Below are 24,840 nucleotides of genomic sequence, written 5' to 3' on the forward strand. Positions count from 1 at the left end.
CATTAATAGGCTACCTCTCAAAAAAAGTTCTCAGCGCATGAGTTGAGTGACACAATATTGATGTCATCCAGAAATTAAACTGAGTAATGTGATGAGAGGGGCATCTTCTTCCAGGATTAATCCAAGGGGAGGCCCACCATCTCAGGCCTTGAAAACTCCTGGTCTACAGGACAAGATCAGTGGGGGAAAACCATTATTTCTGATTATTAAACACAACAGTGGCCATAATATGTTTGTGATCAGTTACTACAGATTAATAAACTCATCTTATACCTGTCAGATACTGGGAGACCAGAAATAATAGTAGTAATATTAGTATTTTCATGCAGCCAATCAGGATTATCCGAGGAGAAGTAGCGGCTGTATTGATCACATCAAGTGTGCGTGGTTCACTCTTTGGTAAAGAGTGCCCTCTAGTGACGACATGTGTATATAAAAAGGTCAACAACATCAGTCAATGATCAGAACACCAAATCTGTGTATGTGGCATAAAATACCAATTTATTACTTTGCACATTAACACAAGAATTCCCTGCAGGCTAAAAAAAAAAAAAAAAAATATTTGAACATGTCACATAATAGCAATAACAGCATGTGAATGGCCCACTGCAGGGGGGGCGGGACCCCCTTTACAACTGGTCAGAAAGTGTTCCGTCCAATCAGAATCGGAACATTCCATTCACAGAATTGGAGTGTTCCAAATCTGTGATTCTATTGCTATTAGACAATCACGCACAGCTTCAGAGACCACTAGAGGACAAAAAAAGAAATAGAGCAGAGCGAAAACACCCCCCCACCCCCAGAAATGAACCCAAAAGAATAATAAAATTAAAATACACAATACAGATTACAAATCCATTAAGATAATGATATATCAAAGTGAGAGGAATTTTAAAATAATTCATGCTCTCTCTATTGGGACACAGAAAGAAGTATGGATCTTTTTTAAAAAGGTTAAAAAGAGGTAATCCTGCTCCGTAGGTACAATAAGGACCCCTTCACAAAGAGGAAGTGCATTTGTGAGGGGTCAACAGAGTTGCCATGGAGACAGGAGAGCCCCCTCAAGAGGCGTGGCCACAGGTACAAGCCAGGAACAAGGAGACCTAATGGATGCTCACTACTGTCACCTGGCGCCGAGGAGAGGGGTCTGGCCTTTAACAGGTCCGTGTTTGAAGAAAGTACCTCGTTTGAATTTGAACAGGACGCAAAGAGCAGACCCCCCTCACGTCAGAAAACAGCTTGTACCTCTAAAATTACTGACATTTGTGTAGGAATCTTTAAAACACACCTTGACTGGACAGATATTGCTAGCCTAAAACAGTCCCACCAGATTGATAAACATTTACGCCCCCTCCAAAAAAAAAAAAAAAAAAAAAAAAGCATTTATATTTTTTTCTTTGTCATAATAAATATGATTCAAAATTTTTTCCTTTTTTTTTCCTTTTTTTTTTTTTTTAAATAGGACAATACTCCAGCATGCAGGCGAGCAAAGTCTACAGTTGGTTACTTCAAAGAAAATTGTCTAGACGAGCCTACGTTACTACTCTACCCAATGCACATTCCCACTGATTGATACAAGCAAATGAAATTAACAACAAAAAAAAGTGAAAATAAAAGACACAACAGCAAGTAGACCAACAACCACAACTGTTAGAATTATAGCTTTGATTTTCTGTTTGAAAACTAGAACTGGGTTCATATATTGCTTTGTAATGTCATGGTATAAACAGTAAAATCATTTATCTGACCGGAGTTTCATGATCAAATAATTGTACTCGATTTAAAAATATCCCCCCCATCAGAGATGCCAGATGAATATTTCATCACAGCCCACTTGGCTTCTAGTGCACGTGATCTGCCCCCTTGAATCAAAGAGTAAAACTTATTGCATGCAATGCCTGGAGAGCACCCTCCCGATCCCCCGCCAACCCCCGTTGCCGTCTTGTTCCTCCGCTCCTGTCCTGCGCCAACGCCCACGCCTTCAACAGGCAGGTGCTCAAACTCATTCATAGTAAACCTGCTGCTTTACGGGTGGTTTATTACAAAAGGGTTTTCGCTGAGCTGCCCCTTCCCTGATGAGGCGTGAACGTCGACTGTTCCCCCAAACCCTCTGTCCTACCACTATTCAACACCAGGGGGCGCCACTTGTGTGTGTCACCACAGTCGATGAGTTGCTGCCTGTGTTTTTAGAGGGGTGGGTCCCAGGGCAGTGGTCATGCTTGATGTCAATTCATTGTATCCAGTGTTAAAATGCATAAAAATATGAAACAAACACTGTTAATAGTTGAGACTTTAAGAGGGATATACTTCAAATACACACAGAGTAATAGAAACCATTTTTAAAAAGTCTAAAAATTCATCTCATTGCCTATCGCAAACCGCTTTTAGCAAATCCCTTAATCTAGGCTCACTCCGATTACAATCCCTGATTGTCTCCATCTAACCGATCAGAACTGCCAGCTGAGCGAGGCGCAGCAGCAGATCTGATTGCTACACTAAACCTCACATCTGCCGCCGGGCTTCAGCTCATCTCGGAACCTACCAAGGAAGCATGAACTGGTCCATCCTGGGGCCTACGTCTTCTCCTCACCGTTAGCCAGAATGCTACAAAAGTTTTTCCAAGCCAAAGCGCTACCAACCCCTTCACCTATTCCTGAAGTCGCACTATTAACTATATAACTGGCTTCGCAGCCAGCCGTAAAATTTCATCACAATAGTAACAACATTGACAACAACGATAACAACAACATCAATGGTAAACTACTAATTCTAAACAACAGGTTTTTAAGATAACCACAAAACATCTTATATTAAACTTTTACAAATCTGCTTTGTTGATTCGTATGTATAAATGCATAAAGGTAAGAGATTGAGAGTGCCCTCTGTTGCTTGCCTAGCGTCCCGGGTCAGTGCAATAAAAATGGCCAGTATTCACAAAAAGAGAGAAACACAACTGCGCTGGTTTCCGGCCTTTGAAACTACTTAAAAAAAAAAAAAAAAAAAATTAATGTCCAACAACAGTGTCATTATATAATCTGTTAAAGAATCAGGTCCAAAGAAAAATAAGATCCTGCTTTTCTCACACACGCGCACACACACACACACACACACACACACAAAGCAAAGCTGATAAGACCAAACTCTGTTTAATGCCATCAGCCCTACAACAGGTCCCAATACTGAGCCAGTCACAGGCAGAGACTGCTACACGTCAGACCTGGCTTCACTTACTGCTGGAGATGGATCGAGTTACCTTTTTTTTTTATCTCTAACTTCAAATCTGAGATTCGATCCGCCACAGGGAGCAGCTGCCTCCTCGAGGTGCAAATCCCACCCACCAAATGTAACTGAAATGATTGCTTAATAAGTGACCCAGGACTGCTAGAAATACCCACGCCGGCATCGGTGAAGCCCGTTTAAGTCATATGTCTCTAAGTTGCTCTATAGATGTAAATATATGTTTATATGTACTGTATGTGTGAATATAAAAACAACAAATCTGAGGCATTTACAGCAGTTATCTCCTTGATTTCCCTTTACAATTCAGTGGCCTGCCATGAAACACACACACACACTCACAAACAGCAGTACATGTATTTACAAAGATGCGCACACACGCACACACACACACACGCACACACAGACATAATCTTTGCCAAGATGGGAGGAAAGTAGTAATGGGTATGGACACCCAGGTCACCTCGCTTGTAAAAGATTGAAGGAGAAAAGTTAAAACACATGCTCATAAAAAGGAAAAAAATATATCATATTCTCAAAAGGTCGACTCCTCGCCATCTCTTCATGTAGAGTTCCCTCCCCACCACCCAATAAACCCAAGACCTTGTGACAGATTTTGCCCAAAGGGGCTTTGAGGTAAGAGTAGATCAGAGTCCTGCTTAGCTGGGAGAGCTAAAGAGCTGCGCCGACACCGATCGTGCCAATCCACTCCCTTGCTCAGTGTATCTTAAAAACACAAGAGTGCAGACATTCGAATAGAAAAAACAAAAACAAACACAAAATAATGGCTCAACTTGTATGTGTGTATGGTTTGTTTTTGTTTTTTCATGGTTTTTTTCTTTTTCTTCTGTGCATTGGAAACCCTTTGGGTTCGCAGTGCTGGATTGCTGGTTAGAAAGACGGCTCGACTGGGAACGCTGGTTGGTGCGTGTTCCGTGAAGAGCTGCTGGACATCAGGACATAGCGAAGTCCCCTGTCCGAGAGCCGTGGTGGTACAGATTCAAATAACGTACAGTGAATATGAGGAGAAAGAGACAGACTACAAGGAGAGAGAGATGTGGGAGGAGACAGAGAAAGAGAGACAGGCGAATAAAAAATTCAAAGACAGAAAGGAAGGAAGGAAGTCTACAGGTGGACTGGCTGATGTGCTCGCTAGTTCAGGCGAAGTACATGGTGTGCTGGGTATCATAGTGTATCTGAACAGCCTTCGCCAGCGCCTGAGGGTCCCGGCCATTACTCTGGCCTGACACGTGGCTGCCTTCAGCACTGCAAGACAAAGGAAGATCAGAGACGATGTCAGCACAACACAAAAACAAGAAATACATGACGTAGTAAGGAAATGGTCTGTCCTTCTTAATTAACCACTGTGTTTGATACACAACTAAAGATATGTCAGCTCATTGTCTTTCAAAAACTGGACCCACACATTTCCAGGTTGTCCTCACCTGTCATGGTCTTTGTCCACCAGGTGGTATCGCGCCCGGAAAGCCACCAACCTGGCGTAGTAGGCTGGTGCTGGGATGGACACGGAGCGCGTGCAGCGGACGTAGGTGTGGCACAGCTGGTAGGTGAGGAGCTGCAGTTCATCGGCCGTGAAACAGTTGTCATCCCACAGGACGTGGTAGTGGGAGGGACGACTGGTTCCCTGAGCGAGGACGGACACAGAAGTTACACATAACATGTCAGCACCGTATGAATCAAGTACAAATACTATGATAACTCATTTTCTGGCAACAGAAAATGTCAAAAATGGACAAGATTGCATCAAGTATGGAAGTGGCACTTCATCCTTTTCCGTTTAAGTCATGTGACAAAACACCGTTTGACCTGACAGAGCTACACTCGCTCGCCTGACCGCTTCGTTGGTCATAAAGATCAACAGGTGGGGACCACAGTCATGGCCCTTATAAAGACATGTATGACAACCTTCTTTTGAAAATACAGAGGGAAACAGTTGCATCCAGAAACTACTGATTGTTAGCAGTGAATTCCACAACCGGCCACTCTCTGCTGATCAATCTGAAGATGCATTCCACACGAGCAGTTTCTCATTAAGTAGCTTAAAGTGTTACTTCAACAAAAGACTATCAAGCACTCCCCCTACATGACTTCTTACTGACTCATACATGCAAAACTGTCCAAAATGTCAGTTGAAAAACTCCTACACTCATTGTTCACTTTATTCCAAACATTCTTTATCCAGTCGTATGCTCACTAATCCATCAACACTTTAATATGAAATAAATACTAGCAAACCAGAATATTTCAGGTTTGGTGCAACTGCGAACGAGCAATCAATTCCAGGAGTGACGTTCAATTCAAAATATTCCCATGAAAACGTGGCCATTGCAAATTTGAGTCGCAAGTCTGACTCTAGTACATCAAACTGTGTGGAATCCACGCGGCGTTTAAGAGACCTTCATCAGTGAACTCAGATGCTGAGCGTCAGTCCCTCACCTGAATCCCAGCATGGCTGCACAGATAAAAGTCAAACTCGGACGGATGTGTGATGGTGCTGTCCACTGTGGTACCAGCCGGGACGTTACCACTCTTCCCGACCTGCAGAGGGCGATAGACGGATGACCCTGACGCCTCCCACAACAGACACATCATCATTCTACATTTTGCTTGAGTGAACTTCTACTGACCCTTTCAGCTTTATCAGAGCAGAAGAGACGAGTGTGGTGGCGTTTCTGGACCACAATGTAGGTGATGCCAGGCCTGTAATCCTCCTCCAGACTGATACACGCCTTCCTGATGGCTATCAGCTCCGGCCACGCCACCTGGAACCACGCATACAAGGCATGAATACATGAATCTTTTTAAATGTGTAGATTATTTGCAAAACACAGTGTTCACATCCCTTTTTACCAATTAATTCCCAAACTTTTCCACACGTGAGGAAGTTTTCATACAACTAAAATTTACCCCCAAAAAAACTATGTGGTTTCATGGGGCATAGTAATGAATTAAAGCTCTAAATTAAGAGATTTTCCTTCATCTATACTCATATTCATGTCCTTGTGAATCATGACTTTTCCAGCATTTTCTGCCCTTTTTTTTTTTTTTTTAGTTTTCAAACAATTTTCCAGGCCAGGAATTTGTCATATTCCACTGTCATGACATGTCCAAGTTTTTCCCTGACTGTCAGAATTGACATCTTACGCATGTAAACAACTGACACGCTCTTTGAACAGTTTGCTATCAGCGTTGTTTTATCATCAAATATCGATAAATAATTTGATGATGGATTTTCACAAGAATGCACATCTATGAATGATGGGTGTGTGAAGAAAATTCAAGTGTCAAAAGACAACGTCAAAATTTAATGTTGCGCTGATATTTGTGTTGGACTGAAATCTAGTTGAATCTAAAACCAAAACCCTGGCTTAACATCTTGAAATTATGTTCAAGATTACGCTCAAGATTGTTGTAGAGCTCAGTCCACTCAGAACAAAAATCCCTCACCTGCTTCATCTGTCCCTCGGACACGCCGCCACGGTAGTAGATGATACGCGTGGGTTTGAAACGCGTGGACTTGTAGAACTGGATGAGCAGCTCCCGCACCATGTTTGTCAGATCTTGAATGACCTCCTGACTGAAGAGCTGCTCCTGAAGACACAAGAAAATGTGATGTTGAAATAGGAAAAAAAAATAAAAAAAATGGAGGGATGAACTGTCGACAAAATCTTAGAAAGTTAAAAGGAGGGAAGGGCGGGTCGGTAAAATCCTGCATCAAACTTAGTTCTACTCTAATTACACAGCTGTGATCAAAAGGAGAAAATGGCTCAATTTTTTTTTCCAAATACTGGTGACCTCATTCTTCAAAATCTAAAGCAATATTTGCTGCTTTCAAAATAATTCAAGGCATTTCATTTTTCATATCTTGTTGGTAACAGCCACAATTTTCATATTTCGCATTGATGACATTTATTGTGATAGACATTTTTTAAATTTTGAAATGAACTACATCCTTTCTATTCATGTTGGGGTCATCTGATGAACAGTGACTTGTAGGAAAATCTAAATTGCGAGAAAATCCAAGTTGTTAAAACTTCTGTTTACAACAGAGATCAAAATCATAAAACAATTGTTAAAAAAAACTACACTTGACGTCATATAAAGTGTTGTTTTCTCCTCTAAGTACAGTAACTAAGGATTAGCTTACCTGGGACATATCTTGCCGAGACGTTTGCACTCGCACCGTAGCGCAGTAGCGGCTGGGATGGCCGTCCATGCTGCCCACCACAGCTGCGATGGACGGCTTCTTTCCATCCCCTGCTGGAGGATGTGTGACATCAGCACCCAGGAAGATCACCGGCTGCTGGAACACAGAGGGCCTGGAGAGACAAGGAATAAGACACTTCGTATCATGCCTGAAACACTTACATGATGCAAACACAGGGGAGCCATGAAAAAGAGATCCTAGTATTGTTATCAGAAGCTAGAAACTGACACTATTTGTTCCTACAGATCTTCAGAGTTTAAATACTTGACTAGACGGACGTCAAGGATCGTGAAGTTGAAAGTTATACATATTACTACTACTATATTACTATGGCGTCAGATAGCTGTCAAAATCATGAGAGCGCAAATACAAACTGAAGGAGCACAGGATCAGGAATTGAGGGCATAAAAAAACATAACATTGAGAGGTCAAAAATAATCTTGTGGCAATTAAAGTTTTGTCTCGAGCGTGTAAATTGTGACAGAGAGCAGTTGTGAGACGGTGATGCTGCTCGCTCGCTTCGGGATGTTTTTTCGCTCTCGATATTTTTTCCTACCAGAAATACGTCACGGGGGTAAGGCTCGACAAGACGGTTGCCGATCGAAGTTCGTCGGAAGAATACGCCTGTTAACGGTCAGCTGCTTAAATCAATTTTCTTATGTGGCTCCATACCTTCCCGAGATAGTCGCTGTGTTAAGACTGTTTGCTACCAACTGTTGATCTAAATAGGACTTCACAATAATACTTAAAATAAGAATCAAATCATGGAGCTGGCTACTTTTGGTGCCGCTGACCATTAACAGGAGTACTTCGGCGAACTTCTTCTTCTACTCCTTTCTTCTTCTATGTGGTTTAATGGCATGTTCGTTGCATGACCACCACCTACCGCCGAAGAAAAATCGATTTAAGCAGCTGACCGTTAACAGGCGTATTCTGCCGACGAACTTCGATCGGCAACCGTCTTGTTGAGCCTTACCCCCGTGACGTATTTCTGGTAGGAAAAAATATCGAGAGCGAAAAAACATCCCGAAGCGAGCGAGCGTGTAAGTTAGAAGAGAGAGCGAGCAGCGCCACCATCTCGCAACTGTTCTCTGTCACAGTTTACACGCTCGAGACAAAACTTTAATTGCCACAAGATTATTTTTGACCTCTCAATGTCATGTTTTTTTATGCCCTCAATTCCTGATCCTGTGCTCCTTTAGTTTGTATTTGCGCTCTCATGATTTTGACAGCTATCTGACGCCATATATTACGTATCATTACTAAAACTTGTAGAAATCATAATTCATGCTGACCTCTGATGAGGCACCAGGACGTTGTTGATGCCTCCTAGTTTGGCGTTGATCTTGAGGCAGAGGTTGGAGAGGGTCTGAGGGGACGTCTTAACTACATTCTTCACCTGGACACACTGGGTGGCCATGCCAAGGAGGGTGTCTCCCACCCGCTTCACCTCAGCTGTAGAGAACAATGCACAAAAATCACAAAATCAATTTGAAAAACTGACTAAAAACCAAAAATTTCACAGATGAATTTTGAAACTCTGCATAGGACAACACGACACATTTCCTTAGACTCCACATCTAAGAGACTTGGACTGTGTGTCACGATTTCTTACCATAAACGGGAGTCTTCCCAGGAAGGATGACCACAATGAGCTGTAGACCAACATAAGACATCTTGAGGTGTTTGAACATGGGCTCCACACTGTCAGCTCCTTGGGCGTATTTACAGAAACATGGCTGGCCTTGTATGGGCATCCCAGCATCCTTTGAGATCTTTCGTAGCTGGTCAGTGAAGCTCCTGCCAAAAAATTATTACAAGCTCATCAGAAATCAACAATTAAGATACTCAACAGAGCAGGGCAACTGCAGCTGAGCTGTCTTTGTAAAAATCTACATCCAGAAGTAAAGTCCATGACTCACTTGAGCAGGTCCTCTCGACACTGTTTCTGTGGAGCAAAGCAGGCCACGGCCCAAACCTTGATCTCGATGCCAGCGTAGAATTGCTTCCCTCTCATGTCCCACACACCCTGATTGGGCGTGGCAACAGTTTTATTCTGCGGAGAGAGTCCCTACTCTCTTAGTCAACCCCCCAGTTGGATGAGCCAGTACAATAGGTGCTAGAACCAAGGTGCAAACTTAACCACCAGCCAAATGACTACCGAGCCTTCAATTTTTACCGGCCACTTCAAAAGATGACCATACCCTTATCTACTAGCCACTAGCATATTCTAACAACATTTGGCTGGTGTCAGTTTGGTACCCTGGTAACAACAACAGTTTTTTTTTGTCAATATGCAGAGAATGATTATGCATTAAATGTCAAGCAGCTGTAGCTCCAAGATGTGCACCGTTGAGTTGGGCGATGTATCAAAAGATGTGGACCAGCCCGACAACCAGCACCTGCTGATATACGGACATGTGTTCCAACACTGGCTCACTTTTGAGCAGTTCTGGTTATAAACTCTAAACACTGCTACAAAATGGGGTGCAGGGCTTTACCAATTAAAAGGAGGTTAAAAACAGAAAAATCACTCAGTATTTGGAATCATTTTGGGTTTAAATCAAATGTAAAAACAGTCAAGCTTAAGAACTTACATGACGCAACTGTTCATTTTGGCAAACGTATTGCCAGATGAACGACTGTTTGACACCCATTTCAGCACCAATAGATTAGACAACGGTAAATAGAAAAAGCTCAGTTTTCATCATGTTACAGCCGCCGATGGCCAAACACTGATTACAACATTCATCTCATCGCCCAACCAAGTACTCCAGAAATGCTATTCACACATTAAATGGCTTCATGCTAGTTCACTGAGATCTGATTTTGTAAGCTACATTTACTTGGCTCAAGTATACCAGTGCAGTTGCCTCAATGTGACACAGTACATTATTGTCTACAAGTGGCATAATCTGCACAAGTAATCCACATTCTATGTATTACAACTGTAGGAAACAAATGACTTCATACATATTTAGTTTTTTTTATATCATGTACCACACAAAGTACAGTATCTCTTGCAAGAGACATCTTGGATGAGTGCTCCCACATCAAGTGTGGTTGTGAATACAAATTTAAACAGGAGCAGCTTTAAATTAAGTTAACAAGATTTGCCAAAGACCGTTAATAGCCTCTTATTCTACAAAGTAGGTGACCATAATTAAGTGGAGTCAGATGCCAACTAAAGTTAAGGCATTCTTCATTTCTTTATAAAAGCTACCACCAAATTCTTTATTAAAAAGGTTTAGATATGTGCAACGTCAATTATTCCAGGTTGCTGTTAGAACCACAAAAATAATCGGTGCATTTTACAGGTGAATAACACTGCAGCTTCTCCCATCTCGAGCTTTACATGCAGTCCCTTCAGGGAGCTCTCATATTGTTCCTGAGAATACTCTGACGAGACTGCATGTAAAGCAACATCAGCATGCAGCTTTGAAATAAGAGTGTGTGTTTCATTCATACCAAGTGAGCACAGAAATGGGAAAAGCTGTCAGTCTACATTTAAGGGAATTTCACTGGAAGCCGATTAGACTCAATTTCCCGGCAGGCAAGTGGCCAAGCCATTTAGAGAAAGAGACAGTGCTGCAATAGGATCTTTGGAAAATGTACGAACGTATAGTTCAGGCAGCCAAGAGTGGGATTTAAGCTTGGCACTGGCACAAAAGAGCATTTTTTTCAAATCAAATATCTCCTTTAAATCTGTGAAAGTACAACTGCAAATGAAGTCTAGAATAATAAAAAGGGGATATGTGCCCAAATTACAAACCAAGCTTAGTGAGGGATCATTAAAGTTTCATGTCGCCTTTGCAGAATCACTGAGCGCCGAACTACAGCCCCTGTAATATTTATATTGATTCATTATCAGTTTGAAGAGAAAGCCAAAATTCACACTCCACTAGCTTTGAAAGATTTTTCCTTCTATAACTGTTATGCTTTAACGGCAAGTGAGTCTCATTGTCTTCCTGGTGACAGCACATTCACACCCCTCCTTACTCACAATTCTCCAATTTCAATTCAGCTTCTCAAACCTGCCAGGATGAGAATGTCTGTTCCATAACTCACTATGAACACAGGCTAATTTCCTGTCCGTATAGAACATCTCATGTGTCTATCATGAATTAAAGATCCAACGTGGGTTGTGAAAACATTACATGCCGAATCAACTGTCCATTCTTCTTAGTTCCTTCGGTAGTGAAGCTGATTTGAGATTCAATGGGCGATTCTCAGCAGTCTACGATGGAAAGTAGCTCATCTCCCTCCAATTCAGAAACTTCATAAATGCAACCTGTAAATCTCCAGGCTCGTGTCTACAAAAATGATATTAACATACTTGGAAGCTGTGCCAGTGAAGGAAGGGAGGATAGGCCCTCTCTAGAGACTGCTGAGCAGCACCACAGGACTTAAACATGGGGCTACTTCCAGGTCCGCTCAATCAAAGCTGAATGCCATATTGATTTAGTTCAGTTGTGATTGCACGCCACTTTAAAATGGTACCCCCCTTTAAAAAGAAGCCTAATATTAAACTTGTAATCCATTGTTAAACGCTTTTTACATGAAAGCATTACAGATATGATTTTGTCCTGCAAACCTGGAAATACACCCATGTCCCAACATTCACTCTGTGATGCCCCCCACCCTGTGCATTGTCTGTTAGGTTTATGCCCCCAGAGTGCAGCCCTTGCCCAGTACTCACCCTGCCACAGTCCCTCCCTGTGTCTGTACTCACCCGGCCCCCATACTGAAGCATGGGCGCTGGGAGGACACGCCCTGTCACCTCTGTCATGTCATTGTGCACCACAATGCCAAATTCCTTCAGGTAAGGGTCTGGTCCCCCGACCATGCTGTTGCTTTTGACCTGGGAAGAGTGGAGAGCAGTTTAGAAAGATTCCAAAACTGTTTATTCTGGATAGAATGAACAGCAATTGAAATCATCAAGAATATCAAAACAATGGCACCAAATTAACTATGGAAGAATACAGTGAAAACCAGCTGAAGGGAGGGAATAAACACTCACCAGTCTGCTGATCTCCTCTTGTCTGTCGGGGGCTGAGCGAGCTGTAGCTTTGATCATGGTGGATGTCTGGTTGTCTGTTAGCTTCTTGATACAGCGCTGGCCTGCTACTATGTTACAGACCTAGTCGAGAGGAAAAAAAAAACAACATTAAACAAAGATCAGAGTATAACTGCATGATATAAAAAACAAAGGAGAAGCAGTTGCTATTTGAGATTACAAGCAAAATGATGATCATATTTGAGCGAAAACTGCCTCTTTCTCACCTCCAAGGGAAGGTAGGTGTGCTTCTGTTCCTGCCCCACTTGCAGACAGGGTAAATGTGGATACTTGAGCTGCAGATTATACTTCTGCTTGAAATACTGAGCTACTGTGCACTCCATGGCTTGGCCATTCTCAAGCTGTAAGGGGAACCTGTGAATACGTGAAGATGTGAGCGAACAGCAACAAAGAAGCCAATATCTTTTCAGTGGATATGTGAGGGTGAACAAAGGACTAACACCTACGTTTGGTGGCTGGCAGGTCGGCGGGTGACATTGCACACACGATACTTTCTCTTCATCTGACCACAGTGTGTAACCTCAACCTTCAATCCTGTTAAAAACAGCCAGGAAACCATAGTTACAGAAGAGTGTGAAGAGCCGGTATTCTTTTCAGTTCATCACTCTGAAAACTTTTCTGGTTATAAGTGCAGCCTGGGGTTCTTCCATTTCAGTCATAAGGAAGATAAATACTGACAGACTATTGGTTTGATGTAGTTTCTATCTCAACAATATCATAACTCAGCTTTAAATGTCAGCTTAAATTCCAAAAATTTCAATTATGTGGTTCAGAGTTCTAGCAAATCTAAAATGTCAGTAGCTCATGCAGATTTAGTGGCTTTTTTTGTGCAGCTGACATGAATCAAGATGAAAAAAATTGAACTGCTGCCTATTCTGTGAATTATGGATGGAGCATTTGTATTCAGTAGATCATTGGGAATAATGATTATAGACCCGTTTTTGATTTGTCTGTTTAATAAGGAAAAAAATAAAATCTATTTAGTTGAGGATGGTTATTTAATGATGATTTTCACTTTAACTTAATTACTGCAAGGAACCACCATGATTTCCCTGAGCTGGGTGTGCTCCTGTTGTTCATAAACCTTACTGCCAAGACAGTTCCTACGAAAAAAAAAAAGGAAAACTAGGCCGTAAAAGTGTCAACATGGCAATAAGTGCCAATAATGATGGCTTTGTTCCTCCTCAGTTGTCTGCAACTGGTGAGAGTCCAATGTCAAGCAAAGTGCAGCCCACTGAAAACTTAGTCTGTAGACTCTGGCAAGCAGAGATTCGAGCACAATTAATTTACAAACTAAGGTAAAAAGTCGAAAGGGGAACGTGCGTGGGGCTGAGAGAAGCACAAGACAGCAACACACCTGCCAATTACCCTAGTGTCTCTCTTCAATTCTATAACCAACACTTTAAAAAAAAATCCTGAAAAGAATTATAAATTGTAAATCAAGTGTGGAAAAGGGGCAGCTGTTATTTTCAGGTCAGGTACACAGTGTTGTTGTTTACCTCACAATAAGGGTCAATATGGGTGCGGTTGGTTGTGAATCAAACATGCAAATGTTCCTTGCAGGGCTGCACCTACTTGTTATCTCATGACTTTGATCCACACTGAACAATGAATATGTTCTGAGCGGAACCATTTTTAAAGCAGTTCAAGTCACTGGATATGAGTATTTTGTGATGGCTCACCTCTTATTTCCTTTGTGAATTTGACACGCTGCGAGTCAGTCAGCGGTTTGGTCTGCTCGTTGATGTTCTGGATATCGAGCACCTCACACATGAACTCTATCACAGGTTGAGCACGGTAGAAAGCGGTGGCGGACACTGTCGGGTAGAGGAACCACATAATTCATTTTGACAATCCAGTGTATTCATATCATGCCCACCAGGAAAACTATTTAATGCATGACATATCACAGGATGTGTCTGGGCAAACTCTGAACATGGAAGAGGTAACTGATGTATACAAGGGCTTTCCTCTTAATAACCCTTGCAGCAATGCTGGAGGTCCTGAACAGTAAGACTTAGTCTCTTCAATTAACCATAACAAACCACTGGTTCAATTCACAAGTAACAGCCTGCTCCTTCATTACTTTTATTTTTATGAAAACAAATTTGCATCAACTAGGAAGATTTGTTTTGGAACCAAGCTGACCTCTAAACTAAGACATCATCTCCAAAGTTTTCACATATTTGGGAAGTATCTCAAAATTCCTTTCATTAATAAAAAAACATTTGAGTGAGGGAACTAGGACAGACTCAGTAGAAATGTCTTTTACTGAATCAGCGACACTGGCTGTACAATATTTCATGGATCCTGCTTCAGATAAGCAGATAAGATGTCTTACAGAGGGTCTACAAGTGCATTCAAGATGCCTGAAGATGAATGAAGATTACAGTTCTCAAGTGTTTGATTCCAAACTCTTAAAATTAACCATTGCACTTTGACCTCTGTTCAGATCCAGTTGAGTAAATGCAACTGTTAGTCTTTAAGTCTATAGTCTTGATGGTAGAATGCAAGTGGAGGGGGTTTTTGTTTACACAATATGTTGCAAATTATAGGTGATAGTAGTGACAGTGACCCGACATTCGACATGATGTGGATGATCATTTTTAACAGCCAATACAGAATAAAGCACATACATTTAGACACCAACTCCCAGATTTATTACAAATCATTTACTACATTAACACCCTGAGAACACACACACACACGTAAAGCCTTACCATCGATGTTAAGCATCATGTTCCACATGGCAGGACGGACAGACTGATGGAAACCAAACCACACCTCCCTGCCCCCACCCAGAGGATGGTAGTAGCCCTCCGGAGGGGAGAAAAATGAACGCCCCACTGGAGTGTACCTGTGCACACAAACACCAAAGACACTGACTGATCCAATCACCACAGACTCAAACCATCTTCATTCATGAAAAACACATGGGGGATTTTTTTCACTCAGCAACCAGAGTAAGATCCAGTTATCCGTCGAGTTCATTACATCTGCCAAGGAGGTGATCCGATTGGTGCCATTTGTGGGATTTCATAAAAAGTGTGAGGCTGATTTTCACCAAACATTGTGGAAGGGTGTAATGAGAAATGATGAACCCATTACATAAAAACAAAAACATATTTACACATTGGGTTGAACTGAAGGTCTTTAGTTTGCAAGCGAGATATTACTAATCCTCCCCTTCATTGTTCAACATCGCATCATGAAGCATTGATGAGGTCATATCCCTTTAGCAAAGATATGCACTCTTCAAGCGCCCTCAGACTCTTGGAGATGTTGGAGTTTTGATTCAAAACTAACTCTAATTTCTGAATCAGATATTCAGCAATAATGCTTGCAAAAGCTCTCAATAACTACACGATATCCAATCTAACAAATGAAAATGTTCCCAGTGAAATAGAGTGGGGTTTGTTTTCTCTCATAATGCGGGCATGTCACATGTTTGCTGTGATGTCAGCAGTTTCTAAATTAAAGACTTGAAAATCAATTTTTAGATGGATAAATATATCAGGAATGTGGTGCTGCAAAAGCTGCTCCTCGGAAAATTCCTCCGGAGTAAAGCACCAAACACATCCATTATAGGGAGTAATGTCATTCGATCAGATGACAAGACAGCAGGAAATTCAGTAATACAGACCAATAGAGTCTGAAAAGCAATAATCCAGATGCAGATGTGAGAAGGCGGACGGGAAGGGAGTGTGAAAAAGGAACACATGGATGAATATCAGTACCTCATGGAAGGCAGATGCCGTGTGATGACATCCAGAGCCTGAACAGAGTCCTCAGGGACCTCATTCAGGTGACCGGACAAGGCTTCTAGCAGCATCTGAAGACTGACCACAGACACCCACTGCAAGGACACCTTGAATGTCTGATCCTTCCCCTCCCCAGGCAGGGTCACCTCCAGATCCACCTGGGACAAAGACAGACAGCAACAATGATTGATGGGAAATTGTTGGAAGATACAGGCCGCACTCAAGAGCAGCGCATTGAAAGACAACAGCAAAAAAAGGGAAAGAAACCTTCAAATGAGTCACAAACATTACATTCAACTTCATTACACCTAAACAGAACAAACAGATATATACAAAGTGCCAAAAACCATAAATAACATGTTCAATTGTGTGGACAACCATGAAGTTTATCATTCAAGATACAATATGACCCATTAGTCTCTCTTATCTTTTAAATTAATTATACCCAAAAGGCAGTGCTACACAAAGAAGAAAGACTGTAAAGTCTAAGTTCAAGGCTAAAAATTGTTAAGGAGTATGCCAAAGAGTTACAGTGTATCCATCAGGTCAGCTGTTCACAAACATAAATCACCATCGATCTAGCCAAGGTGAAGCACCCAAATGGGTTTCTTTGGCTCTCCTTAGCACCTTAAGAACCAAACAACCAAAAAAAACAAAAACAACAACCTTATGTCGAGGGAAAGGTCACTCGCTTCACGAAGGAAAAAAAATCCTGCAGCACACGCTCCTTCTGCACCAGGGCCATGGCTGGTAAAGGTAGCCTCGGCGCCAGAGTTCTAATCTGTTGACCTTCTGTTTTTTTCCTTTGTCATTGTTAAAAAAAACAAATAAGTCAGTTCATGACATAATATTCACTTCAATGAAAGGAGTCACAGGTCTGTTGCAGAATCATAGCTGTGACAACCCTCTCCCCCTGTTTAAGGCTTGGTGGGCTCAACCAAATATTTACCATCACACTTGTCACTGGATGGAAAAAAAAATACTGCCAAGTAGGCTAAAATATACTGCGCGTTACCAAACTGCTGACATCAAACATCAACCCTTTTATACCAAAGAGATCTATTTGTGATAACTGACACTAGTCTACAAGTCAAAAATATAATTCCTTGCATGAAAATTAAATAAATAATGATGCCTGACCAATATTAACTGGGACAATATTGTTAAAATAAGCACGACATTATCACCACAACAGAGATTTTATCACACTGCGTGTCAAGAAAAAATATGATATTTGATAATCTAGATAAGTTAGTCACAGAAACCCAGCGTAATGGAAACCGAAAAAGCCTGCAATGTTATGTGGTCACCAATAAACCTGTAACCCGTGGGCTTTTCTAATTAACATGGTCGTTCTCTTAGTTTAACATGAACCTAAAGACAGTGACAGCGGTTATTAAACTACCGGACCCTTTTAACGATTACAGCTAACAAGTGTAGCGAGCAAATGCTTGTCTTTTCAGGGATTTTAACAAAGAGGACCTAATCAGGTTAAACTTCCCTTGTTACAAAGCTAGTAAGAAGCTTTAGACGTTAAGATACCTGAAGCTGAGCTTAAAATGTTTGCCAACCATCCATGGACAATGTTCACTTTCCCCGTAGCAGGTGACAGAGCAACCTGGGTGTGTGTTCATGCCATTGTGTTGTCAATGCAGCAGATGTTGCACTTAGGAACTCTTGTTCGTGTCGTGTGTTTCATTCTCACGGTTAAAGGTTAGGCCTCGTCATGCTTTTGCACCTGCCATGTTGTTGTTGTTGCTGATACTTCTAGCCATCCCAGGCTGCTTGCGTTTGGTTGCATATGCTAATGAGGGGAGGGAATGGCATTTATCCCATCAGATGTGCCCTTAAGTGTTACTGCATTAAAATTAAGGGTTCATGAGTCCCAAATCTTGAGTCAGAGTCAAGCTTCAAGTCTCACTGTGCGTGGATCCAAGCAAACCTGTGTCCTCATCTGTGACATCCATCGGAAGCACACAAAAATACATGGTATTTAATATGTCTACTCTACAGATGCAATTAAATATTTGGGACATGGCTCTACCAGCTCAGTCTAATCCACTAAATGATTTTAGATGCCTGTGTCACCCCCTCCCGTTCCTAAAAATAGGGACATAGGTACTTAGCGTTAAGATATTTGGAGATTCGTCCCAATATTAACACGCATATCATTTTATTAGGTCACTCAAAGTTATCTGTCCATGAGACCAAGGCCAAACTAAGACACTAACCCTGTCTCTTCCTATCGGCAGTGGGTGTGCTGTGTACATGTTTCTCTTCCCGTCATAGCCAGGTTGTCGGTCTCCAAAGATTTGCATCTTGAAGTGCCGGACCATGGTGTCGACCACCTCCCTAAAAGACAGGGGCAATGAGGGGTTTAGGTGAAAACACAGTCAAAGCAGCAGCTTCAAAATCACTGGCAGAGTCAATATTCCTGTTGATAAAACACAAAAAAAATGGCAATTCAGCTTCACACACGAAAGTCATTTTTTCCCCTCTCCTTACATATTTCACTCCAAATAAAAATCAGTAAAAGGGGAATAAAAAAAAACAAACATGAGCCTTTTCTGCTCAACCCTTGTCTGTGGATTTACCTGTTGACCCTCCGTGGCCGTTTCTCAGGCTTGATGTCAATATCATAGTGATAGACATCAATCTTGGGAATCTGCACCTGGAAATGGTTGGCAAGGAGCCGGATGGGTTTCCCCACCGTGCCGAGGCCGGGACGCCTTGGAGGCTGGAAGAGAGAGGTAGGGGCAGGCGGGCCTGGGAAGAACAGAGAGCCAACAGTGATCACTCTGAAAAGAATTATTTACTGATATTATTGATGATCTACAAGAAGGTTAGAACCATCTCAGGGTTCATATGAATACCTGACATTGTACATCTGTATAAATCCCATTTTTGACCACAATACGTTCTTTCCTACATTACAAGTCACAGCAGCTTACCAACAGACTCCAAAGGAACTGAAAAATGATCCAGCTTTAAAGAAAAAAGAAAAAAAGACTAGCATTTGATATGAATGTGAACAGAAGTGGCGACAATGAGTGAGTACCATTCTCTTTTCTGTAAATGTCAAATTCTAATGATGAATATGTGTGTGGTGTAACGCCACGCTTGTTGCTAACCATCTCATCAGTGTCACCTGCTTGAATGCACAAATTCACAGGGGCATACAAACGCATGCATTGATTGATCCGCAACTCTGGCCCCTGACCCACATGGGTCAACCAGGGGCTGATGAAACAATGACCTCCAATTATCCTTCATCCCGCCCCCAGCTCCACCCAGACATACAGGACGCCCACCCCACACGCCGAGACAAAGACCAAGCTCCTCTCAGACAGACAGCAGCAGGGCCATATGGAGGAGTCTGGGATTACCGTTATACACAGTACATACCACACACTAACATCTCACTCATAAATACAGTATGTTTCGATATATGGACGCAACCCACTTAAGTGCTCTACCTTGAGTGTGAAATTGCTTCATAAACGCATACATGAACAGCAATGGAGGCATGCAGGCTGCCTTTACAAAGGGCAACCGCTATACCACGGTAAAAAGAAACCCCAAACTCCACCAGCTTGTTTTTTTAATACTGAACCAAACAATACGGCCATAAAGCGTGTGATTTTACAAAGCGTGGTGGCCTTCCGGTAGGCATGACGTGTAAAGCAACAGTGTCTGGTGGGAGGATATGCTGCCATGTTGGGTCTCGCTTTTACATTGGTAATCTGTTAAAACAACACATTTGAGAGCCGACAGTCTCAGTTCTGCTGATACTGACTCATCAGTAGCATTTTGAGGCTATCCCTAAATTTTCACCGCTTCTTCAATTTTAGCTTGCCACATGTCATTCTGTCTTTCCTCCCGAATGGAAAGAAAATTACCCAAAAGAGAGAAGCAAAGTTAAAATAATACAGGGTTGATGGTACTGAAGGAGGTCGGAGGAGACTGCTTATTGCTTTTGTCAACTGACAGCTAAGGGACTGCGGGGGTCCTTCTGAACTCCATGCACCCACACGCTCCAGTTAGCAAGTGAAGCGCGAGAGCACAGACAATCGAGACCCTCCCCATCGCTTCCTGAAAACACGTATCCCTACATGCCCCCATCTAGCCTGGGCCCCAAATCATCTCCCCTTCTCACCAGAACCTTTCAGCCAATCCTCTTCCTCCATCACACACACACAAACCAGTAGCTGGATTTTAACTTCATTCAGCTTTACTTAATGATAAAACCACAAATAAAAGGCTATTTGTTACACAGCTGCTATTCTTTGTTACCACTTGGATTAATATCGTTGGATGATTCACTCCACTTTGTCCCACTGGCCTTATTACTGATAGCAACAGGAGGCGCACTATACTGCAAACCCAGTGTTGTGGTCCCCACAGCACCATGAGTCAAAGGGGAAATACAAAATTTCAAGCGTATTTCAATTCAGTTGTTGTTCGAGTGCATTCATTTAAACTTCTTTTTTGATGCTACAAGTTGTTTGTTTACGTAGAATGTCTTAAAATGTAGCGTGGGACATTTTGTTCTTTATCATGTAGATGAGACAGGGTGGACTTTTGCAAAGAATTGACTATTTAGTCATATTTAGTCAATAATCATTCTTCCCATGTTCACATTTGAGCATTCACCATGTTGAAAAGTATCATAGTGCCTGTGGAATCAATAGTGTGAGAATGAATTCATATTTTCTAAAAATCTTTCAGCAGTTGCATGCACAAACACTACAGAAAGGGTTTTAGTGTACGTGCATTAAGCACGGTGAGCTCTAGGTCCTCTTCCACTTTTGCCGAAAACAGAGCTGTTCCTATGTATAGCCTCCTCAGCTGCCATGCTACTACACTCAGAAATGCGCACGAGTGTCACAACTTGAAATGCCTGAACACATCCTTCCTCCACAACCTGTCTGCTCATCACCATCAACCCTCCATTTCTCTACTTTCGGTTCTGTCTTAGGTTAGCGAATAAACATAAACTGTGCAGGTGAGAAAAGAACTAAAAGAAATGACAATATACCATCTTCCAAAATGGCATCTTTTCTCTTTATCGGTCTAATTCAAATCTATAGAAACCGTATAAAAAAAAAAACCTGAAAACAACCTTCCTGCTCATGTGCTTTCATGATTGCTAAATTATTAGGAGCACATAGATCAAACTAACCCTGTACAACATTCCAGCCCTACATGAGGACAATAGTATTAAGTTTTCCTGCATCTATTTTTTGTTTGTTTGTTTCTGTGATTTTGGAGGCTGTAAGAATTTGAGCTGCTAAATTATTCCAACTTATACTGAAAGGTATTACTAGTATTTTGTTACCACCTTTTTAAACAAATGGCATGTGTGACAACATGCATGTAGTGATTCTGGTCTTGATGTAGATTCTTGTGCATGTATTGTTTTATTCATCCCATTCGGAGCCTTGTCATGCATGTTGAAAAAAAAACCCAGCAACTTTGAGATGAGGGACTGACCAGGTCTAAAAAGTGCATCTTACATGTCATAGTGATCAATATATAAACAGAGAAAATATGGCATTTAATTCTCAAATTAACAGCCAATCAAACATGAGTCCTTCGAGATTTTGAACCTAAGCCTCAAGTGAGAGCGCGCTACATCTTAAGAGTCACAGGGGAAGTGAAAATAGGCTTTTCCTCTTCACACATTGGAGGCAAACAAGTCTCTTTTCATGTCGTCAGTTTCAGTTATGAGTCAAGTTCAAAACAAAGAGCATTATAACACAGTGCAAAACATTACTCAATGTCTGTGATGATTTTTTTCTCTTCATGGATCTTTTGATTATAAGCCATTAGATCGTGTGCAGTGTACTCACATTTGCTGAGCGGGGTGTGCTACTCATGCACTGTAGAGCCTACTAATGTTATACGTGTCCTTGGTAACCACAGTGTGATCAAGAACGGAGACAGCTGGGCTTAAGCCGAGCATGAGGATGATGGCTCGGCCCTGAGATGAGTCAGAGACTAACAGCACTGCGCAGGGAACGCACTGTCACCCACACCTGCAAATCACCTGGATTAAGGTACTACACTGACTGAAGTACTGCATATATAGACCGACAATTCATAAAATACAATTACCTGCTCGTTAGGACAATCAAGCATGGCTCAAACATTTTTTCACTCTCTAGTACTTGTGGATTGAGATAAAGCAATCATTTTATCTTGCATTATTTGCATAAATGTCAACATTGGCTGCTTGCATCACTAACAGACAATGGACTGCTTGCAGCACCAATGTTTGCACAAGAAAAGTATTGCATACACAGCCTGTGACACCTCACACACCATTCCAACCATTGTTGTATCTTCCTAGAAACTTTTTGTTTTGCAAACATCTTTGTATTCCCCCTTATGAACATCGATAATGTATTGCTTTTGCCACAATTTATGTTCATTTTTTGCCTCTGTTTATATCTTTCTAACAACAATATAAGCAAACTTCAATATTGTTTTCCAGTTAGGATTGAAACACACCTCTACCCCCTCATCTTCAATTTAAAATGCATCTTAGAGCCATTTAAAATTAATCCCACCACCTGCTGTACAATGACAGTCTGGGTCAATGCAATCATTTATGTAGCGTTTGGGGCCCTGCTGAAAGAATTCAAGCTGGAGCCAAAGGCCAAGGAGTGTTTCTGAAGAAACCCCAACAACTGAAGCAGAAGAGGCTCCATTGTTAAGCCATAGCACGACAGGACATCCCACTGTGATGCAAGTTTGCAGCACAGCCATATCATCAATTTTCCAGCAAAAATCTAAGTGATAGGTACAAATTTTTCTGCACCTAATGACAATGCACATATAGAAACCAGGGCTGAAAAGACCAGTTGTTATCAGATGCAAAATAGATAATACAACATCTAATTTTTTTAACAAAGTAATTTGTGTCTGATTTTTTTTAAAGAATCTATAGAGTTGAACAATAATTAAATCCTACAAAAACTTGCTTTGAGAAGGTGTGACAATGAGGTGCTCAGTGCTCACACCTGTGGATGGTCTTCCATTAAGATTTTTTCTCCACACACATTCCTTTGTCAAACACGTTGCAAAAAGCTAATTTCCAGCATAAATTACACCTTTTAATGCCACCCCCCAGCCGTTATGAGCGATGAGTCTTGTCATACAGTAAGTCTTAAAATATAAACCTTTTTCTTCAAGGTGGCAAAATGTGATTATTTCCCCCTTTGCTGAGTTAAATTCCCTCTAATCTTACTGCCCATTCTTCAAGTACGATTAGAAGCAATTTACCGATGTATAACAAATACTTTGCAGGTGTGTGGCTGCCTTTCCACGGCACACCAAACCATTAGACTGCACGGTTTGGAAGTAAGTGCCTTTGTTATCATATAGGAGCTGGATAATAATATGGAGCTGGCCTGCAGATCTGGTCGCTCAAAGCGCCATCCATCCCTGCTGTGCCCTCACATGCTGGCCGAGTGCGGGCGGGTAATTCAATGACAGACCCCTACCAGTAAATTGTGAGTCATAAAACACACACGTTTGCTCACTTTACGCCAGCAACATGTGTTTTATTGGCATTCATTTTGTTTTTCCATCCTTCGCTGTCATCTTGGACGGGGGCAGACCGAGGAGACACGCTGTTCCTGATTGCGATCGTTCACAATTATAGCAAAGAGAGGTTTAACATAAAACGGATATTTCAGCAAATTTAGACGATACATATTCGTTTAGCCGAAGAGAAAAAGATTGTCGAGTCCAGAAAAGAAACCACGCCGTACACGAACATCAACATAAACACACCACGACGCGGAAGGAAGGAGGAAGGAAGGTCCTAGTTAAATCCCCGCTCACACAATACAAGCTCCGCCACGACGAGCTGTGCGTGCTTCAGATAAATAACACCACACGCACATTGCTGGATAACCAATTACAAACACACACATCGCTCCGATACGCAAACAACGTGGCTTCTCCTCGATGTAAATACTGTCACACACAAACACACACACACAAACACATTGGAGCTGGGCCTCGGTTTGTTTTCCCGTCAGCGCGTCGAGGCCTCGCAGCAGCCGCGGCCCCCAGTGAAGACACGCATTCGACCACACGAGCCCCACACACGGCTTGCGCTCTCCGCTCTTCCCTCGCTTCTCATTTTTTTCCTCTTTTCTTACCGGGTCCGAGCGCTTCCATGGCCGAGGCCTCTCTCTCCGTCTCTGTCCCGGCCTGCCGGCTCCGTACCGACGCTGAAATTGGGGGCGGTATCGCGAAGCTTAAAGTGGCTAATTTAAGAAAAGGGAATACAGATAGACGAGGATGACTGCCGACTGGGCTGGCTGACCTGAACTACTGCTGCTGCTGGCGCTGGGGATTTGTAACTGCGCATGCGTTAGGAAGAAGCCTTGGAACCAGCTGTGCGCATGCGTAATTTGGGGCGCCGCACTGGCAGATGAAATTTTAATGATCCTCGTCAGTCGAGGGGGAGAACCAGGCTGTAGATAACAAGAGTAAGAAGCAATACTACCACTGAATACGCG

The 24,840-nt window shown here is 42.1% G+C and overlaps 1 protein-coding gene across 2 annotated transcripts; it reads right to left on the reverse strand.

The window, feature by feature from the left end:
* Positions 1-474: 474 nt before the first annotated feature.
* ago4 (argonaute RISC component 4) lies at positions 475-24,679 on the reverse strand. Of its 2 annotated transcripts, none has more exons than XM_086192420.1 (19): positions 24,478-24,679; positions 18,898-19,069; positions 18,535-18,655; positions 16,280-16,461; positions 15,263-15,399; positions 14,225-14,359; positions 12,989-13,076; positions 12,749-12,896; positions 12,486-12,605; positions 12,198-12,326; positions 9,388-9,521; positions 9,081-9,265; positions 8,761-8,920; positions 7,406-7,577; positions 6,706-6,849; positions 5,886-6,020; positions 5,695-5,796; positions 4,683-4,882; positions 475-4,503 (listed from the first exon to the last, which is right to left on the reverse strand). In XM_086192420.1, the coding sequence occupies exons 1-19, from the start codon at positions 24,494-24,496 to the stop codon at positions 4,395-4,397; spliced, it is 2,592 nt and encodes an 863-aa protein (XP_086048546.1). In that variant the 5' UTR covers positions 24,497-24,679; the 3' UTR covers positions 475-4,394. The 2 variants fall into 2 exon arrangements, with proteins under 2 accessions (XP_086048546.1, XP_086048545.1); XM_086192419.1 differs by having other exon boundaries at positions 12,165-12,326; positions 24,478-24,678.
* Positions 24,680-24,840: the final 161 nt, after the last annotated feature.

This window comes from Aulostomus chinensis, chromosome 22 (assembly GCF_037954235.1).
Source record: "Aulostomus chinensis isolate RoL2024-O1b breed Wild chromosome 22, RoL_Achi_v1.0, whole genome shotgun sequence".
NCBI classification, from domain to species: Eukaryota; Metazoa; Chordata; class Actinopteri; order Syngnathiformes; family Aulostomidae; genus Aulostomus; species Aulostomus chinensis.